This window comes from Cyprinus carpio, chromosome B10 (assembly GCF_018340385.1).
Source record: "Cyprinus carpio isolate SPL01 chromosome B10, ASM1834038v1, whole genome shotgun sequence".
Classification (NCBI taxonomy): Eukaryota; Metazoa; Chordata; class Actinopteri; order Cypriniformes; family Cyprinidae; genus Cyprinus; species Cyprinus carpio.
The window spans coordinates 21,232,386-21,255,227 of NC_056606.1; the positions used below are offsets into that span (position 1 = coordinate 21,232,386).

At 36.8% G+C, this 22,842-nt stretch overlaps 1 protein-coding gene across 4 annotated transcripts in view; it reads left to right on the plus strand.

Moving 5' to 3' along the window:
* Positions 1–22,842, plus strand: part of LOC109086782 (cAMP-specific 3',5'-cyclic phosphodiesterase 4D-like) — a 193,668-nt gene that overhangs the window by 33,990 nt on the left and 136,836 nt on the right. For 2 of the 4 annotated variants that reach the window (XM_042733243.1, XM_042733245.1), the window contains exon 3: positions 7,009–7,247. In XM_042733243.1, coding sequence (XP_042589177.1) covers positions 7,009–7,247 — 239 coding nt within the window. Of the gene's footprint in view, positions 1–7,008; positions 7,248–13,016; positions 13,294–22,842 lie in introns of those variants that run through there. The other 2 variants (XM_042733248.1, XM_042733252.1) reach the window with 2 other exon arrangements.

The following is a 22,842-nucleotide window of genomic DNA, read 5'->3' on the forward strand; positions in this document are numbered from 1 at the left end:
GCAGCGTTTGTGCTCCAGACATGAGTGATTCCTAAGATCATTAGGAGTGTAAATCGGACGTTTTGGCACGATACGATCTGACATTTATTCCCAGCAATACAGCATTTACCTATACCTCAAAACATGCTGTGATGCGATTGCAGTTTGAGTAGATTCAGGGGGTTGTGATCGATATACTGATATTGTGATATTATGTGCCTATTTTATACAACCAGTCACTTTTTTATTAACTCACAAAAGCAACCAAAGTATACGATAAACATTTAATTGAACTCCCTGAAACGTTCTCAAGCATTGCTATAATTAACAGAAAAAATAAAAAAAAATACCGGCCAACTGTCAAATAGTATTATTTCAAATACTTGATTTTTTTTTTTTTTGCATTTGGATCTTTTAGGCCTTATATCTTTATGTAGTATGCCTTATATATGTATATATAATATATATATATATATAATATATATATATATATATATATACGTATATATATATATATATATATATATATATATAAAAATATATATATATATATATCTATATATAAATATATATATATATATATATATATATATATATATGTGTGTGTTATATATATATATATATAATATATGTATATATATATATATTCTATTATATCTATATATATATATATATTCTATAGTTATATATATATATATATATATATGTGCATTGCATTGATGCATCATGTCGTTTGTCATTTGATGTATCATTACAACTCTGCAAATCATCATGTGTTTTGTTGATCATCTTGCCAACCATGTAGCAACTATTAACACCCTAGTATCAAATCTATTTTTTCTTACTATGCAAATTTTCCCTGCAATAATTACGTTAATATTTATAATCTAAGTTAATACAGACACAAGTTAGTTTATGACTTTTCTTTCATTGAATATCTCTCTTTTCTCTTCTTAAGCTACCTTTGATTATATAAGTGTGTGTATTAAGTAGGTCACATTTCTTTGATAAAAGAATGAAATCTCAGTATTTCACAGTGATCATCTCCACTGACGCAGACTATAATTGCGAAGCCATTATTGTTTTGTTTCACATTTCATGTTTAAACCAGTACTGGCAAATCCATTTATCATTTTCACTGCTTGGAGATAAAAATGTTTTTGGGCCAGAAAGTTTTAGTCTCTGTCAAGCAGATGGGCTGAATGATAAAATATCCTAATGGTCACACGAAGCCGGCAGTACACTGCATTTGCATAATTGGATTCCACATTAACATCATAATACGCGCATTTTGAAGCCTGAGTAAGCAACGTCAGAACGTGATTATCAAACTTATCGTGATGCACCGATTAGCATTCTTCATTTGTGGGGAAGTTCATTCAGCCTGCGATTCTGATTGATTCAAGATAAACTACACATACGACATCAGAGCTTCCTCCAAAAGAATGATGGGGCACTTAATTGCGATTCAAGCAGGAATTCATTGGTAGCAGAAGCGGCATGGAGAGTGATCACTGCAACTGATGAGAGGGAGAACTCAAGGTTGTTTGTTTTTTGTCAGACAATGTTCTCCGGCTCAGCCTTTCATGTAGATATCGAACTGAGTCACATGGTTGCGGGTTAAAGTAGTTTTCCTCTACAGCTAAGGACCCTTGTGCCACCCCTTGTGGCTTTTAAGGCCTACATCATGGATGTGCATTCAAGAATGTGATTCCCAAGGGAAAATAGAGACTTGGATCGATGATGCTTGAATAACATGGACCCAGCATCAGTCAAATAATAATTGTATTATCTGGTGAAGCAATGAAAGTCAACATGAGCTACTGCTTTTTCAATACACATTCCTGGTTTCATTGTGCATGATTTATTGGTAATTCCTACGATTATTTGTCTGTTTTTGTAATATTTGAATTTAATGTCACCAGTGCGTCACCTATTTTTAATCGCTGCTTATATACTTTAAAAATAATTATTCAAAGTTGTAAATAAAACAAAGATTATTGGAGTACATTTTCACAAGAAAATACTATTTCAGTCTTTTTACTTCGAAAATTACGTGTTTATTTTCATGTGTTACTTGCTGTTTCTTAGTTAAATTTAGTAGCAATTTTTCAGTGTAGCTGTACCTGTTTTTTTCAATAACGTTTTTATCTTCCAGTGGATAAAATCATGGATGTCCCATTTTACTTGGATTTATAGCATATTACAAAAGTAAAAGAGTTGCAAACATTATTTCATGTTGACTTTAAAAGTAATGAAAATGCCTCTTTCAAGAAAATTAAGCAATTCGTCTCTTCGGCATCAATCAAGGCATCTAAGAGAAGGTTAGGACTTAGAAAAAGCCAAAAGATAACTCGTGCCGTCTGATCTACGAGATTAATCTTTTAAATGGTAACTCAGTTATTAACAGGAACAGCCTTTGAATGGCGAAGAACTGTACCGCGCTGATCCGATCTCTCCCACTGCACACAGGCTCCTGTAACTCCCGGGATACCTCGACAGACGGATGAGTGAAGAAACAGCTGATTTATTCCCTGAACCCTATAATACTTCACACACTGGATGGATGTATCCTGATTTTTTCACTCTCTGAAACACTGTCAGGCCATCCAGCAAGGGATAAATAACATTGAGGGATAGGGCTGTGTTTGTCTGCTCTGTGAAGGACGAGCGGGCTAATGGCGTAAATTGTGTATATATATATACACACACACACACACACACACACACATGTACACACACACACACACTGATATGTGAAGGAAGAGAGGGCTAATGTTGTATGTTGTTTTTTTATATATAAAACATCTGCCTTGCAGTCCTATTGAGTGAGTCAAGGCCGTTTGGAGTAAAGAGAACAGTCTCAGTCTCTCTGAGTGACTTGACTACTGGCGCTTTTATATATATACGGTCAATGACTGTAAACGAAAGTAGCTACTGTGAAACGACATGAATATTTTAGCTCATCCTCCAGTGACTGAGATGGCTGTGTTCTCCCACTGCAAGGCAAATTCAGGAGCCTTAACATTTGCAGAGAGCAACGGTACACCTATGATTAATTTACCATCTGGGCCAGTTTGGATCTGTATCATTTCATGCAGGAAAAAACATTTTGGTTGCATCCCATCATACTCTGGATATGACCTAATATTTAGAACAACAATAATAATAATTTAGCCATTTTAACTGAGTGTTTATGTTGTATATATATGTATACAGTACACTCATATTCAAAAGTTTAGTAAGAAAGAGTAAGAAAGAAGGCTCAACAAGGCTGCATTTATTTGATCAAAAATACAGTAAAAACAGTAATATTGTGAAATATTATTACAATTTAAAATAGCTGCTTTCTATGTGAATATGTTGTGAAATGTAATTTATTCCTGTGATCTAAAGTTGAAATTTCAGCATCATTACTGTTGCACAGCCTAATTTTTCAGGATTCTTTGATGAATATAAAGTAAAAATAAATATTTGAAACTATTTTTGTGACAATTCAGGCAACTTGCTGACCACAAACCATCAAACTGTAGTGTATATATATACATATATATTAGTGCTGTCTGACGATTAATCGCATCTAAAATAAAAGTTTTTGTTTACAAAATCATATAAATTATATAATATATAAAAATATTTAATATATAAAATATTTTTCTTAAATACAGTATATACATGCATGTGTGTATCTATATATACATAATAAATATACACAGTACACAGACATATATTATGTAAACAAAAACTTTTATTTTGAATGTGATTAATTGCGATTAATCTTTTGACGGCACTAGTGTGTGCAGAGCTCTACATTACGCCTTGACATGTGCTTGTCCTTTGGACTAGTAAATCAGTCATTCACTTGTCCGTGTAAAAAAGTTACTTGTCCGGGGGAAAAAAGTTGTTTTTATTTTGTATTTTTTGCCGTAAAAATTTTGAAGCAATAGTCTCATCAGTGCTCTATCGGTTATTACTTTAATCAGCATATTTGTGATATTTGCCTTAAATTGATTTCTGTGATTGGTAGTAAATCTCCATCACATGCTTTCAGATGGAGCAGCATTTAATACATAGAGCAGTAGATCACTAACAAGCTATGCAATATCGCATTTATAATCAAAGGCGATACATCTGCGATTATGGACGCGATATTGCATAGCTTGTCAGTTACTGTTTACAGTGCATGGAATGGTGCGCTGTGATAAGGGAGACTGGCGTTTGTCGTGGTTTGGAAAGATAAGTAGAAAACATGACAGAATAACTCGACAGATAACGCATTTTGTGTAAAATTAAAAATTGACTTTTCAGTAGCGACCAGATACAATACTGATTTTGGCGGGAACTCAATTTTTCTTTTTTTTAAATGGTGTTTATCGCATTTTGGAACCAACCTCTTCATATATATGTATGTATATGCATGTCTTATTAATGTTAGTAATTTCATAATCAAATTTTAATTTCAAATTTTATTCCACCATGAAAAATACTTCAATGGCTTGGTTTATATTAATATAGAATTAATATGAAGTATTTTCCAGTTCTGAACATGGCCAGCTCAGTCAAATCTTTTGTTATAAACGTCTATTGATCAGTTCTGGTTGTTTTTAGGCCTCTCAGTCAATCTAGTTTTTAGTAGCTCTCAAAAATGAGTCATGCTCCATTGTCCAGAGCAAGATGTTCAAACCGTTCAAGCCCACGCCCAACCGATAAACTCTGCCTGCTGCTTCTTCCCAGAATACATCTGGCAAATAGTTGAAATTAGCCTCACATTCCCCTTTCTCTGTTTTCTCGCCGAACAAAGTGTTATGACCGTGAGCCACAGGTGGAGGGTTCACTTCTTTTGTTCCGCTGCACGCTGTGCCATTCAAACCATCACTGTGATCTGCATCTCCACAGCCGCTTTGAACGACTATTTTAAACCCCCTGTCTCCCACCCGCCCCTCCAGACATGACTCTGACTCTATAATAATGCTGCACATCTTCTTATTGTGTTTCTGCAATTTTCATGATACTATGCCGTCTGTCTCCAGACAGCCAACCAACCGTGCTTCTTTCACTAATTCTGTCACCTTGTTTAGTCACATGGATGCATTTTATGTGCCTTTGGTGTGAGATGTTGCTCAGACTATAAATGAAGCCCTTGATGCTTTGTGCTGGGGGCCGCAGCTTTTAACATGCCCACAGGCTTCAGTGGATGAGTCAAATTACTCATATAATAATGAATTGTGCATTAGGGGCTTATTGCAAAAAGGGAAAATAGAGGTGAGATTTAATTTGATAGCGGTTTTGATACTTTTGGTTTACGTGCACTCATAATGATTGCATTAAGTTATTGGTCCAGTTAATAGAGAGAGCGAGGACTTGAAATATGAAGTTATAGCAAAACATTTTTGTGGGCAAATGAATCCATGCGAAATGCAAATTAATGACGCTGTCTCTTTTCCACGGAAACCTCTGTCTTTATAAGTTTTGTGTTTATACTGATGGACCACTTATGCTAATAAAGTAGCAGCTTAGGAAATGCAAAACACTGTGTATTTGTTACCTTTCTTCTGACAGCAAGCTTTCCATCTCATTGCGGCACAGTTCAACAGTCCCTATGGGACATGCACTGTTAATGGATGCTGCACACATAACGGTTCCCTTCATTGGAAAAAGCGCAAGTAATGTAAACACAGCCTATTAGGTGGTTCTCCAGAGCTGTTTGTGGGCATCAGAGAGTGTACCTGGAGAATTCACTGTATTGTATTGTATTGTATATATTGTATTTTTTTTTACTTTTCTTGATGGCTTCTTTGCCATCTTCATTAACAGATCGCTGCTAAATCTTTGATTTATTTGGGAGAATTTGTGTTGGTTAAATGTCCCATAAATAATGATGCATGACAGAACATTTGACAGCTTAATAATTAATGACTGTAAGTCCAGAAAACACAAGCTTTTTGGGCAATTTTCTGCCTGCTTTGCTCGTTTTTGGACAACATGAGAGGGTGTTTAAAAACGAAGTGCCTCTCTTCAGCATCTTATTAAATGTGGCTTATTAATGAGGCAGTAAGTGCAGTATAAAAATATGACAAGATATATAACTTTATAATTGTATTTGTTGCACACTTTGCCATGCTTTTTCACTAAGAAAAAAAATATTTTGCAAACATTTTCCAGTATGTATAAAAAAGATCTCTTTCTGCGCTGATTAAATTTAGACTGATTCATAGCCCTAAGAGTACCAAGAGGTTTGACATACTCTTTAAAGAAATTAATTTACTTAATTTGGGAATTCATCTCGGGGTCATGCCTCTTTTATAACCACCAACTCATTTTCTACAAATCTATTTATACTAGGATGAATCTCATGAAGCCTGTCTAGAACAAATCCAGGTCATATTTCAACCCGTAATCTGATTTTACTTGTGAAAATGAAGCCTATTTTAAGACCATAATATTTATTATAATTGATAAAGCATTTCTACATCATTGTACTGTTTTTTGTTAGTTAAATAGTTAATTATATAGTAAAAAATTCTATATTACAGTAATAAGTATCACAGCTGAGAGTAATAGCTTCAGACATATTCTTTTAATTTGGGGGGAAAATGTGCTTTTGGTCTTATTTATTATTATTTTTTCCTTTTGATGTTGATCACAAAAAAGATATGCAATGTTAAGATTTGGTAAAAGCTTTCCACAGAGCACATTTTGACAGATTCTAAGACATTTCCGTGAATAGAAACTGAAATATCTCAGAAAATGACACATGACACAAACTGATTCATGGCATGAATCTTGCCTTATTTGATTTGGTACTCTGATAACCGTCTGATCTAGGAAGTGTTTGTGTTTGTAAATGTGTGTAGTTTCCTGCCCCTTCGCTGCCCTTACGAATGCAACTCAAACTATCATAAACCAGAAATGATTCTGTAAGGCCGTGTACTCTACACCACCTGCCCAGCCTGTGCATTATCTATTCCACACAGCTCTGTGAAAGGCAGAGCGCTAGTAAACGGTAAGTTTGTGTTTGTGTTGTGCCAGGTGTGCGATGGGTCCCCAGAGTATCCAGAAGCAGAGGCAGAGGAAGGAGCCGCTTCAGGCGTGGAGCTCTTCCAAATACGCAGACGTTCCAGCCGGAACCTGCAGCTGCCCCCGTTGGTCTTCCGGCAAGCTGAGCAACATGACTGGAACAGCAAAGAGACTGAGCCGATTGCCCGTCCAACCACTCTGGCACTGCGCATCCCCCCGCTCATCGCCATCACATCTGCTGACGCCGGCAGGTGAGCAAAACAGCCTTTTGTGTGGATGCGTAAAATTTGGACAGTCGGTCATATTGTGCTGTTTTCAAGATGTAAGTGGGATGCGGATGAGTTTGGATGATGCAGTTATTTCTTGACATGCCTTTAAATATATTTTAATATTTCCTATCTTTGTCACTTATTGGCAAAGATGAGAAGTTTAAAAAACAAAGGATGCACATGCTGCCACAGAGGATGATGAAAAATAGTCTTGTTGCACATGCTTGTTGCCTCATAAACATGACTAAATAAGTATACAGTATTATTCAGTAACACTTCAGATGTTCTGTTGATTATAAGTAACTTTGCAAGTACATGTCAACTAGTCATTAGGGTGTTTGTAGACTGCATGCTTAATATCTGCTAATACTTTATTTTGGCTATCCCCTAAAGACGCTCTTCTAATTATTCTCTTAAAGTTGTGCACATCCAAATGACTCAAAATTAGGTTCAGGTAGAAGACAAAAAATAACAAATAATTAACAGAAAAAATAATGTCTGCACGCTGAAATTTTTGCTCTACAAAACATTGTTTTGGAAAAATATTTTTTTGTAACTTATTGTTCTAACCATGAACCTAACCTAACAGTCTACTAATACTCCAATGAGAGTTAGTTGTAGTTGCAAAGTTACTCATAGTCAACTGAATTACTGAAGGTGACCATGAAAATAAAGTATAACCTATTAATTTTCTTCAACAGTGCACAAAATGCATGCATAATAAACTTAGTCAACAATCTAAATTGCAACTAAATTATGATGAATTCTAATTTGCTTCCTTATAATTCTTTAATTGACTTCCCTAAACTGATAAATATGGCATTGTTGTGGCATTTCATGTTGTAAATATGATCAGTAAATGGAAATAATATAAGGACTTATGCTTTTCCACTATAATTTTTCTGTGCCAGGTCAAAAATCTGTCATAACATAAAAATAATTGGTTGTAAATTGTTTTTTTTTTCTAATGCACCAAGTTTTTTTTTTTCAACCCACAAGGTCATTTGTGAAGAAAACATTGTGGGAGTCTTTATACAAACACTCGGATATTTCTCAGCAGTGGCATTTCATCATTGCCAGTGATAGAAGTGTAAGAATGAAGTGGACATGGCGATAAAATCGACTGCTTTGGCAAAGATTGGCTTCACTACTAGCTCCTCAAATCCTGTTTAGAGTGAGAAGTTCTTTGGTGGGAGGTCTAGATTAGAACACACTTTGACATTTTGTCCAGTGTCACCCTGTTGCTGTTTTTCTGTCACTTATCATCCATGCAGCCTGTTCCTTCTTTGATGGACTCTTTAAAGAGGCAGAGCTGAAGGGTGTCTCTCCAGGGCCGCAAGCAGATGGATGAAAGAGAATTTGTGGCTTAAGATCAGTTTCTTATAAGGTATCCACAGCAATATACAATGGCATTTATCTGTGAATTTTCTTGCGTCTAAAATTTTGTAGTCCTCACTTTCAGGCGATACTATTTCACACTTGATTTTCACATTTACTGAAGACAACATGAGTGCAGCTTGCCTGTGCAGAACTTTGTGGGTGTTGTGGGTGGTTGCTTTCAGGCAAAAAAGCCCACTCCCAATATTCAGGGTGAGGTTACAATGGTGTTTTTATAGTCTTACTTAAACTGGGATGTAAATTTTACACTATGGGCTTAGTAGCTACTTGTTTGTTTGTAAAAAGTAAACTTCCATTAATTAAAATACACATTTTTAAACAGATGAGGTATTGATCCAGTTGGCTTTATTTCAACCATTATTCCTAAAAATATTCAGTTGATATGTAGGGTTGCATTTCAGCTGTGACTGCTGGCAATTTTAGACAAGGTTGTTTAGGGTTTAGATGTTAAGACCGTGAAGTCTCACATGAAGTACTACTGTACAGTGTTTTATCAGGCCAATATAGCATCAGCATCATGAATATTTCATCAGCTGTGGTGACTTCATGTTTGAAGCGCAAGTTCTTGCATTTTAAAGATTCGACATGTTTTTGAGTAGGTTTAAGAAACAGCTGACGTTCTACATGAGCCGGCAGCATAAATACATGCATGTGTCAAATATGGCCTTATTCTATAACACAGAGAAATCAGTGGCAACCCGCCATTCACAATCAATTTCCTCCTGTGGCTATTCATTGAAAAGCTGCGTCATCTTGAAGCTACTTTTTATTTTTAGGCCAAACTAGTTGTGCACTGCAGTAGTGTTTTAGTGTGGCAGGATTCAATCAAACCTTATTGACTGGGTACAATCTCCTTTCATTAACGTCTAATAGTTTACAAGGTTAGATGAAAAGATGGAAGTGCTCCTTAGAACCAAGGACAGAATTATTTTTTTTGAAAAAGGTCTTCTCTTACGTTGCCCCACAGAGAAAACACTGTTAGACCTCTTCACGTTGTTGGGAATAAGAATGTAATTTCCTGTCAGGTTCTGAATCACAGACATCCAGTTTAAATGTCACAATGATCGCAAGTCATATAAATCATTAGTCATTTGCCCTGTAAAGTGAAATGAATAGAATGCCTGACGCACTTTCCTGTGATTGCATTACAGATTTTCTGATCTATACAAACTGTGGAGATCTGCGCTGCTTTCTAAAGAAGTTTCCTGCATGTATTGTCTGGTTTGACCCCAAGCATGGTTCATTTATAATTCATAGTTTGTGCTACGAACTGTCACTGAATTTCTTCAACATGCTAACACATTTTGCTGACTCTGCTGTGGATTGGGTCATTTTGACTGGCTCGTTGGCCACACTGTTATTGACACTACGACTGTTTAAATCAGCTTTAGCACTGATACTGCTGAACTGTGCACTTTTATGTCTAAAGTCCATTACATTAACTATCCTAAACACCTGCCATTACCTCAGCTGATTTTTTTTGGGGGGGGGGGGGTCTAGATACAGCTTGGCATATTCAAAGTCAGAAGAGGTTTATAGTTTCACAGTCATATGAAAATAGGAATTGGTCTCTTTCCGAAGCCTTGCTGTGCTGGAGTGGCAATATCAGCAGCCTGAATCAGCCATGGACCGGAATACAATTTTTATGTGTCTGGTGAGTCATATTCTGCCCCTTGATATGTGAATACATCTGGGATTCGTTTAGAAGTTTGTGCATGCTTTGGCATGTAATAAATAGATCATGCGTCAGGCTCCATGTAAAGCATAAAAAACTGATTTTCTCAGTTTTTATTCTTTGCATCGTGTGACGTAAACCCTGGCTCTGCATTTGCACATTCTTCAATTACACAGATTATTCACATGGTTCTGTTCAGTATTAGGGAATTTGAATGAGTAAGCTATCGGTCTTATAGCCAGCCATGTAAAGTTGTTTTAGGGTCATGATCACATGCCACCTGACCTCACTAACTCATAAGTTGGTGGTTAGATGACTAGTCAAACACCCTGACACATTTGTTCTGTTCTACACCACCCCTTAAAAGTGACATCCAGAGACACCTCTGTGGTGAGTTCAAAGAAGAAGGTCAGTTTATGAATCTCTGATTTGATGCAAAACATTTACCATAAACCACAAAACATTTATTTGGATTATTAGTATCATTGACAACCATCCCCATACCCAGTGGCATCAAATTTAATGTAGCCTGTTTTATTCCCGTGAAAGGTTTACTTGTCACATGCAGATTCATACCTGCAAAAAATAATTTCCATTTTCTGTCTTCCCAAGCTCACAGAGCACAAACCGCAAGCAAACGTTAAACCAATTGCCGGTTTGATTTGTGCTACAAGACCTCTATCCATTATCCAGTTCAATCTTGGAACTTATCAACTCAGTCAGCCTACAGTACACTTTAATTTGCATGAAGCGCCCACCCATTAAGTTGATAAAAATTGTTAGTTAATAGCAGCATGAAATAGCAGCTTTCTTTCCTGTTTTGATATATTTTCTTTTGAAATAGTAGGTTGGGATGAGATCCACAGATTATATTTGTTTAGTCTAAAAACCATGAGCCATGATTTTTTGTGTTTTTTTTTGTGTGTGATTTTTTGCTATTGCTAGTCACAAAAAACGTTTAGTTATTTCTCTAATAATTATAATGGCCAGGAGTCACAACCACACATCAAGACATTGTTCAGATGATTTGTTTCAAGACATTTGACATGTTTCCGTCCTGAAATGTGTTGAACTATTTTTATGCCCCTCATCCCAAATCGTCCATTGCAAATTCCAAAACGTCATTTTAGAGCTAATAACAGAGGCTTGAGCCATTGATATGCAGGCTTATGAAGTTATTAATGCAGTTATTAGAGGGAGAGAGAGAGAGAGATATTAAGCACTTGTGAATACCTGTGTCTGTGCGTCTACTAACAGCGAATCTATAAGTTAAACTGCTTCAAGAACCTCCCTAATGAGAAATGTCATGTAGCTTTTCAGCTGCGAAACTATTTTATTGATAAATTCGCTGGGTGGCGTTGATGACAATTTTCTGTTCGCGTGTGTGCATGAGTGCGTGTGTGCTTCTGTAGGAGAGAACTTGAGAAATTGTGGTTTCCGTACAAAAAAAAGGTGGAAGACATGGAAATAGTTTGTAATTTTTCACCCTATTGTTTGTTATATTTATTTGCTCAATGTCTTCTGAGGTTCTGGTTCTTTTATTGTTCTAGATTGCAAAACTTAAAGTGGGATCGTCATTGTAGTTACAGCCTTACATTGACATACTCGTTTATGACATTTTTTTCTATTTTTTTTCTTTGCTTTACCTCATTTATTGTGGTTGTTCATTTTCTATGATGAAATTGTGACATGCTAAATATTAGGCTATGTTCACACTGTGAGCCTTAGTGCTCAATTCTGATTTTTTCTCAGATCTGTTTTTTTTTTGTATAGCTGTTCACGTTGTTTTAAATGGGGCCAATATCAGATTTCCAGTGTGAACAGATCGTGGTTCTGAACTGACCCCCATTCGCAAAAGAAAGATACAAACAGGGTTTCCAGATTTTCACAACAAAATCTGCCCAATTCTTTCTCAAAACTAGTACCATTCATGGTAAACATTGCATTAGAGTGGTCGCGTCAACCCACAAAGTTGAAAAACATCCCACGGCAACAGAGGAAGAAATTAGCCCAATTCCGTGGGGAAAATGTGGACTGTTGGCAACAGTTGCACAGTGCGCCATCATAGGGAAGTAAATACGGAGGATATAAAGAGATTATGCGTTTATTAATAGTGTGATCTGCTGCAGAAACCAGCGAAATTATGCACAGGCAATATGAAAAAATAAAGACAAGGATTTGACAAAAGAAAGCAGAGTTTTTAAACTTTTATGAATACGAGCCCTCATGTTTTGCTTGTAGAGTTGTTACTGTAATACACATGAGTTTTGACACATCATACTTCCACTGTTTACTTTTCGCTACTGTCTTGATAACTTTGGGTATGTAAAATCTTTGTAGTGTCTCCCGTCAGCTCAGAATTATGACGAATGTCGATCTAGAGTGACGTAAAAGCCGCGTGAAATCCGACATGACCGTTCACACTGCGGTCGCATTGCAACACATCTGACTTGGATCGGATTTAGTACCACATATGGAAGTGGCACAAATCAGAATTGAAAAGAACACTGTCATGACAAAAACAGATCTGAGTCACATGTAAGCAAAAAAAAAAAAAATAGATTTGGGCAACATTTGCCTGCAGTGTGAACATAGGCGTCTTATGCCGAGTCGCTTTTCCTCAGTCAGTTTGACAGTTTAAAATAACGGTCGCTCCTGCTGAGCGGGAAAGTGACCTGCAGCATCTGTGTGGAGATGATGCGCGCGCTCCTCCTGATCGTTTGCGGAGGCAGTAGCCGCCAGCCTCACCGTCTCTAGCGCAGAAACTCTCACGGAGAGAGAGACAGAGCGAGCGAGAAGGGGAGACAGCGGGATATTCTCTAACACACCCCGACAGATAGCTTACCTGAAAGCACCGGGAAAAATGGACCGAACCTACGCGGTGGATACGGGTCACCGACCGGGTCTGAAGAAATCACGGATGTCGTGGCCGTCGTCTTTTCAGGGATTTAGACGGTAAGATCTGTCCTCTTCATCACTGAGGGGTAGATGGGTGTGTGAAGAGGCTTTTGCGAAGTGCACTTTCTTTGTGTAGATCACTTCATCTCCGTATGAAATTGGGCTGTTTTAGCTTGGAATGAACTTTAAAGTCAATGGACTTCGTTGAAACTAATAGTGTCTTAAAGCGCGTGGAGTTTATTTGTTACGCACGAGACTCCCAGCGCCTGGGATTGTTATATGGTTCATTATTGGTAGCGTTATATAATTAGAGTACAAATGTAATCTCTAACAAAAAACGACAGGCATAGTATTGTTTTTTTTTTTTTAATTTTCATTGTTATTTAAAGTTCCTGTCTTTCTTAAAGGGCTTGGCAACGATTTTCTTTTCTGTTTGCAAACGTATTTTATCTGTTTACACGTCCTTCGGTCTATTTATTTTATTAGAAGGATTATGCCCTATAAAACTGGAATGCAATGAAGTGTGAGTATATATGGGTTATGTGGGGTTTATGTCAGGTTTATCTGATCTATATGGATAATCTGGTAAATTATATGCAATCTAGATAATTCTTGCAAATTCACTTGTGCTTAGGTAGAATTATCTAACGCTGTGGCAATTGTGTTGCAACCATTTTGTTTAGCTTATGCATTATCAACTCATAGCATATGGTTGTTTGGGTTTGACTGATATTTCTTTCTTTTAAGGACCAAATATGCAGATTTTTAATCTTTGGTGTTGATAACCATATCGATGTTTTTCTTTTTTTTGTTAGATTTGTTATATTATAGTTTCATTTGTTTATTTTTTTCGCAATAATATTAATATTAGACTATTATATTTATACAAAAATACAGAACATAATATGCATTATGAAAATATGATAAATAATTGTATGCATTGTTATAATTTTGACATTATATTGAAAGTTATTTGGCAGTCTAAATGGTGTCTTAATTCATAGACTACACCAATCAACAGTCAAGTTTAGATTACACTGATGCCAGTCCTCATGACAGTCTCTTGCCTTGTGAGGCACCACTCTGTTTTGCTGATCATAAATCATAGTTGTTGTTCCACCTTGAATTGTCCTCAAGAGGACAAATCTTTCTACTTACAGACATAATTAATGTGCCAAAGTGTCTTTCTCTCCTAAACCTCCAACCACGTCCTCTCAATCTCATGCATGGATGAAGAAAAACAGCACTGCAAGTGTTAATTGCCTACTCAGTTGCCATTGGTACAATTTTCTTGATTTTTTTTTTTTTTTGGTCACTGATTACATTGTATTGCCAACTCAAGATGTGTTTTTTTTTCCCTCGGGACTTTGTTTCAACATATCTTGATGAACACAGTACAGGGTCATGCAGAGGTCAGTTTTTACTCTTATATACAGAAAACACTTTATCCTATGGCATTTGTGGGCGGGCTGCCCTCATTTCCCAATATATTGCTTATAAGGAAAGTAAAGACAGTGTTGGGTTTCATTCCCTGAGTGCAGTCCAGAGAGCTCATTGTTGGGCTAATCCAGGGATAGATGGATGGATGGATAGATTCTTCGGACAGCAGAGCAAGACACTGCAGCAGGGATTTGACAGCTGACACTGTCTGTCACCAATTTTGTACTATTTGGTCAAATTTGTGACATGTTAAACCACCAGTGAAATGCACTTCCTGTCTGAAGGGTAATTTCTGTCAAAAAGTCGGTTATGCTCAGGAGTAAAAAAGGAAATTACTTTTGCATTAGAAAGTGCACTTGGTACCCCAGCCTAATTAAGCTTCAACCAAGCGGCAACCTCCCGCTCTCTCTCGTGAAGCCAACAAGGAAGTGACCAAAACTGCAATTCATCGACTGGCTCCAAAAGGGAGTCAATCACATAGACTCCCCATGTTAAAATGCCCAAATTTACAGCAGAAAAACACGTTTACAGCCTGGTACAAAAAAAAAATATTTTGGTATAGCTAATTTTGCCCTTCATGACAACTGTGAGGGGGGTGAATTTTTATCCGTTTAAATTATATTAAGCCTTAAAGTTCTGCATAATTAAGGGCATGACCACTTGAGTGACAGGTGGATTGTTTGAGTGACAGGTGTCAGTGACTGCTGACACTGCCGTCGAGCTAGGTGGGCGTGGCTTCAGCAACCAGCTCCTACCTTTTGCCCATTTTCGATGATCCTGGAGTGACGCGCAGTGACACGCTGCCAAGATGGTGATGGCCCGCTCCGTCCACTTTGAGCTTCAGAAACGCTCTTCAGAAAACTAAGGACACTATGTCCATATTTTTATACAGTCTATGGCTTCAACCAGCGTGGTGCTCATTTTTCATTGGCTTGTGATGGGGTTGTTTGATGTATTTCGGGGGTTGGTCAGATTCATAAGCTTGAGTTGTCATCCTCATTAGGTTGTATGTCCCTGTGTCCGGGTTACCCAGCCCCTAACATTACCTCCTAGCTATAAAATGAAACCTTATCAGATACTGTATATGAGCATCACGTGACTCATCGGGTTCAAGGGCATGTCCAATTACACAGTCTGTACTATATAGTTGTCCCTGTGAATGCTTTTCTCATTTACAGCAAATATATGGCTGTGTTTCTAACAAAACTCTGGATAATTCACTGCTGTTTGTCTATTGGAATGTCACTGGTAAGAAATTCCATCAAGAAGTCTTTGAGAAATGTTGACATTTTGTAAAAAGCTGGAATCGTGCATTAATGTAATTTTATATTCGGTTGGTGCACTTCCCAAAAGTCATATTTGACTGGTTTTTTATATTTATTTTCTATATTCTGTATATATATTTTGTTCATATATATTAAATATTTTATATTTATATTATTATTGTTGTTTTTATTACATCTAGTAATGCTTTTAAGGACTCGCAGTGACAACTAATTTTTGCAAATTCAACAAAGCTATCTGTTTTAGGGCAACAAGAAGTCTTGGTGACTAATCAGCACAATTTGCAATAACAACATGCAATACAAAACACTCTTACAGTGGCCTCGGGCTAGCAGACCATCTTTATTAAGTCCTGGCTGAAGTTCTCATTCTTACAGTATTTAATTGTTTTACACTTCTCACTTTCCTTGAGCAAATTTTAAATGTATGACCCTGGCGATGGAAGGTGGCACATAAACTATTAAGCCCGTAGGCCTGTCTGTCAGCTTATTGACCAGAACACAGGGTGATTCTCAAGGGAAATTTGTGTGCTGCAATATCCTGGTCACTGTAACTAGCTTCACGTCCCTACATGGTTTTAACCAAGCTACTCTTTGGATTTATAAGCACTTTTTGGATTGTATGAAGGGAAAGGAAATGTTTACAAGCATTGAGCCAAACTGGGTCAGATTCTGAAGGTACTGTACTGTTAGTTCTCCGTAGGGAAGGAAAATGATGTACACAAAGCTGTAAACAGGGAAAATGCAATGGATGCCTCTTGACATGACAAGTGACGATGGCTTTGCTGTCAATAAAACTGTACCCGTACTGAGAAAACAACCCATTTTCCACCTGAGCATCATCTGTACGACTGCGCCATTGTAAATTTGCAGTATGATGTTGGTTCGCACCACAGCAGAATAATTTCCTCCTGTTTCAGTAATATGTTGAGCTGATGGCAACTGATGGATTTTGACAGCATAATACATCATTGAAGATCTGCATCCCAGGGCCAAATTTATAATTTGAGAGCAGGCTCTCTCTGCATGATGGGAAGGATCAGATATTGTTGTTATTATACAGGCTTCATCATTTTAGGCTAATCATCTTGAGACATTTTGGGCACTTGAATGGTGCTCCTTCACAGAGATCCTTCAAGTCATGTGAAGTTGCTTTAGGGAGCGCTGTCCTCTCAACTCTCTTCACAGACGGCTAATTAGAAACTACAACTGCAAAACATACACGCCGACTCTGTAGCTTTGTCCTCAGTTGTCATGGCCGATGTCGCTTTGTAATGAAGAGTCCAGCTGGAGCTGAGAAGAAGAATGAACCATCCTTTCTATTTTTGTTAGTCATCCTAGAGTCAAGATGCTTTTGTAAAAGTGGGATTTTCTAGACTCTTTACGCTGCTCGAGGAGTGCTACTACTTTCTGAAGTGCTAATTGAAAGCACCACTGACTGTATCAACAGCAGCATGCTTGAATAAAACTCGTTCAGGGTGTATGTGGTTAGTAAGGCGGTATTCTTAAGCGAGCAAATGTGCTTCTGAACAATCCTCGGAGACCTGTTTTGTATTCCTCTGAATGTACCCAGACTTCCAGACCTTTTGGGAAATCAATACACTGCTGAATGCTTGTCTCAAACCACAAAAAGAAGATGGATGCTGGAAGTATTTTAAATAATTGAGCGCTCTTGTTTTGGCACGAGGCGTATGGTTTTTGCTGGATTCTTTTTCCTGGGTTACTTTTGTTTGGCGTGATGGTACTGTCATAGTCGTGTTGCTTATTATTTTGTCACGTTGTTGTCTGTTGTCATCTTTTGTGCAAAGAGGTCGTGGCTGAAGGCGGTGCTCATAAGAAGGATGACACCATTTGTGTGTCTCGTGTACAGGAGCTGGATGGCAGCTAATGCATGTTACACTTCCTATTGCACAGAAAACATGAACAGAAAATTCTGCCTGATCACAGGAATAAATTACATTTTATATTATATTTAAATGTACAATTTAAATATAATATTATAATGATATTTCACAGTATTACTGTTTTTACTGTATTTTTGATCTTATAAATTCAGCTTTGGTGAGCATAAAAGACTTATTTAAAAAACATTAAAAGACCCAAGTCTTTTGAACCATAGTTTCATAAATCATTGCTAGTGTTAAGTTCCATTAAAATAAATAATTTAAATTAAAACAGTTTGACAAGAATCATAATTGTCCGTTATTTGCCTTGTTATTGTGATTGCAATTTACAATATTTTACAGAATTTGTGTTGTGTAGGGCAGCTGCATTCTTGCAGGCAAGATATTTAAAACAATCTTAAGTATGTTCCTGGATATTATTATTAATAGTTTTTGCTTGTGTTTGGTGATGTACCAAAGAAAGTGAAACAAGCATTTGTGGATCAGATGTGTAAAACTCGCTGTTGTTTCCTATAAGCCTATAGACTAATTTAATTGCCTAGGACTGGCCATTGCATTCACATGTTTGGACATGTCAGGTATTGTATTCTGGGAAATTAAATGTTCTTCCAGCGTCATCTGTTCATAAGACCTATAAACCTTCAAACCTCAAGGCTTTTTAAGTGTGTTTTTTTTTTTTTTTTCAGAACAAGACTTTGTTGTGCAAACACCATTATGAATTTCTTAGTTAAGTTGCAATTCCTAAACGTTTTTACTGCCTAATGGCCAGTAGTTATTTATTTATTTATTTATTTAAGCTACTTGCCAAAGCCAATTTTTCCCCTATTTGGCTGTGTTAATTTTTTATCCTCTTGTTGAGCTACGTCAGGTCATCTTGATTTCTGGTGTCTTTCATTAGTTCCAACTCCCTTTTCTCATTAACACTGATTGATACATGGCCTGAGGAACAATAGTTTGGTGAATGTGGAGTGAATGAGTGTGTGCATGTGCCTTTGGTGTATTTCTGAGGTGGGTCAGTACAGAGATAATGGGTGCTGAGAGCCGACCTAGAAGAGAGTGAGTGAGTGAATGAGTGCCCGCTCATGTCACATGGCTGAAACAGCCCTTGCTGCTGTAATGGATTTCATGACATCAGGTTTTTGCTGTCCATCACTGCGCATTTAAAGACCTGTGCCACAATGTCAATCATGCGGAAATCATATTTCTGCATGCAGGGCCGCTAAACAGGAGACTTTACCATTGTACACTACTAACTCCTAAGAAAACAACTCTCCAGAAAGGAAAGAAAGAAATTAAATTAGGCCTTAAACAAAGGATAAATCTGCCAGTAATTGCCAAATTTTTTTTTCATTTTTTAAATACCAGAGTCCCCATGGTTTTATAAAACCTGGATATATAAGGGAATTTCTAAAGTATGATTTTAAGGCATGGAAAAGTTATGGAATTCATTAGTCGTGAAAGGTCATGGAAGATTTGTTAATGTTATGTCTTTCTTAGTCCAATAGTTTTTTTTAAAGACCCTTAAAAGTCATTCCAAAAAGAAAAATAAGAAATAACATGATAAATTTAGGGAGGTTAATGTTTAAAACAAGTGATAAATCTGCAAGTATTGTTTATCAACATATGTGCTACATCAGATCTATATGTTTCAAAATTATAAAATGCTTATTTTGGGCAGGTTTGATTTAAAATATAAAACTTTTGGTGTAGTTTTCTGCAGGCTATTCCTTTATGCTTTTTTTCTTCTGAACTTTTCCTCTTAAACATGTTTATGATATAACCGAGATGTTGTCATGTCTAATTTCCATATATATAATTTTCATTTAATTTATTTAAAAATTTACTTTCAAAGTTTATCATAAAGCTCTCCTTTCGTAAGTTCTATTTTGAGGCTAGAACTTGCACATTAGCACAAATTTCATATTCTTCAGCAATAAAGATAACAGAAACAACTGTAATCAAACAACCCCCCGCCGTGTGTCTGATTAATGGAAATTGTAAGAAAACTGACTCTTGTCCATTATCTGTAAGACCAGATTGCAGAGTTTTCCAGAAAAAGCCTCACTGGAGTGCCATTATTATGCTAACAAATTTTGCTGTTATTCTGTCTGTAGAAATGCCCTGAAGTCGCTGCACTCAGAACATATCAGGGCTCATTTGTTAGATAAACAAGAAGGCAATTACTGCACTTTATTTTAACGACTTCTAGTATCCTCTGATCTTCACCACTGGATGTTTTTGTTGTATAAATGATGGTACACAAACCTAAATACCAATTTTTGCCTGGGACCATTAGAAAAGCCATTCTTTAGGCTTTTTCTGAGGAGATTCATTTTATAAATGATGTTTAAGTTGCAATTATTAACTAATGATGTGTGGGTGTGCTCATCATAGAAGTGCTGTGGATGCATCATGAAATAAACAACACTTACATATGTCTTGGTACATAATTATGCCATTTTTACATTAAAGGGGTCATATGATGCAATTTAAATTTTTCTGTTCTCTTTGGAGTGTTACAAGCTCTTGGTGCATAAAGAAGATCTGTATAGTTGCAAAGACTAAAGTACCTACTTAAAACGGCCCGTTCTAACACACTGATGATTCAAACGCGAGTTTTAAGCAGTGTAGAGCAGCACTTCATGTTTGTCATTTCTCCGATCACAAATGTAAACATGGTTTTATGTTTACACGGTGCGATGCAACGCAACACGTAAAAAGACAGTATAAATCATTATAATCAGTCATTTTGTCCCACTGGATGCAACAAATGCCTTGTTTATAATGGGTTTTAATGTTTTTGTCTCGTTGCTCTGGCCGGTGTTGTGACAAATAATGCTACCTATCAGATTATGCTACCAAGACTGTATTTATCATATTGTAAGGGTAGGTTTAGGGTTGGGGTAGGTGAACATGTTAATAAAGCCTCACACCTTATTAATATCATGCTGGAAGCTAAATCTGATAGGTAGCACTTTTCTCTATCAAATTTTGCTACCATCTGTTTTAATGGGAGGTAGCAAAATCTGACAGGGTAGCACAAATTGTCAGAACACAGTATGGTGAGGGGCGTAACATTTCCGTTACACGCTTGAGGTATTCGGCCAGTCACAACGCACTGGATAGCTGGCCAATCACAGCACACATCGCTTTTCAGAATGATGAGATTTGTAAAAAATCGAAAGGTTGGGCATAGAGGAGAAACTATAATGTACAGTATGTGGAAAATAATGTGTTTTCTGAACCTTAAACCACATAAACACATTTCATTACACCAAATACACAAAATACTGTTCTTTTTAGCAGCATCATATGACCCCCTTAAGTATATAATTAAGGGAAGGAATTACCAATTACCACCACCAGTAATTTTACTCGCCTTTATAATGAAGCTGCACCAGGAAATGCAGTGAGAAATTAAGCTTTAGTTATGGTAATCAGTGAAGGTCAGAATAAATGAGGTGAAATCTAGAAAAACATTTAAGATATTTCAGTCCATATGGGATTCGATTTTTTAGCGGTCACCAGTGGTAAAATATAGCTCCATAATTCCTTTTGGAAAAACACTGGATTGAAGTACATCGGTGAAAGATTAATTTATCAGCCTCCTCAGGTCTCTCTCCAGCTTTTAATAAATTCACATCCCTAAATGTTACTCATCGCTGCCTTTCACCAAACGTCTAACAAAGAGCCTGAAACTTGACGGCAGAACTTGACTTGACAGTTGATCAAAATTTACATTTTCCCCCAAAAGAAATGACTCCTGTTTCTCCTAGATATTCACTCGTACACTAACCGGGTTTGTTCAGTTTCACATTAACGGGATTAATTAGACAGTTGCAGATGTTTAGGCACGTCCCATTGAGCCCTACCTCTGTCTAATTAGTGACTAATATGTGTGCTCTTTAGAGAGGAGCTGACTGCATTCAAATTAGAAACCCTGGTACGTTCTTCCATGGGTGACTGTGACAAGTGTTATTTTAGTAACATTGAGATACTGTTATAGTTTTTATTAATACATTTTTAAAAAATAAATTGCAAACATTTAAAAAGCAACATTTTCTCAGTTATTGTCCTAATAACTGTGCTAAGTAACACTACTTTTTTCTATATGAATTTGCTTGTTCACTAAATCCAAAATGCCTCATTTAGTTAATAAATTTAAGACAACTACAGACCCCTTTGAAATCTGATTTATTTTTTCCAAATTCCTTTTTTTTTTTTTCAGTTAGAATTTTTCTGGACTCCTTTTTAATGGTTAAATTTAGGGGTGCTCCGATCAGGATTTTTGAGGCTGATCACCAATCACGATCACAGAAAGCAGTCTCTGGCGATACGATCACCGATACAGATCTTTTTAAAGCCTTCTTTTTATCATGTAGATTTTTTTGTAGTTTTTTTGGTATTTGGATTTTAAGACATTTATTCAGGGCCTAATTTTCATTTTCACCTCTTTTAGGTGGCTCTTGTGAGAGGGGATTTTTTAATTTGAGGGGTGGAGGAGGGCATTTTTTAGATGTTTTTCAAAAATATTTATCTCACATAAATATTTGATCATGCATTACAGTTTTGTTTTAACAATCGTGCAATTGTTGCACAATAGCTTACACACAGTGCAAGCCTGATTTTTTGAGCTGTATGTGAGGCGGCCTTTTACACCAGGTTCACACATACTTCGTTTGCAGCGTGTATGCAGTCCATGTGCGGTACGTGACATACATACAGCCAAGTATGGTGAAATGCTCTGCATTTAACCCATCCAAAGTGCACACACACAGCAGTGAACACACACACACCTTGAACACACACCCGGAGCAGTGGGCAGCCATTTATGCCACGGCACCCGGGGAGCAGTTGGGGGTTCGGTGCCTTGCTCAAGGGCACGTCAGTCATGGTATTGCCGGCCCGAGACTCGAACCCACAAACCCACAAATAAAGCAGGTAACACTCATTTTACATACAGCACACAGAGAAAATGA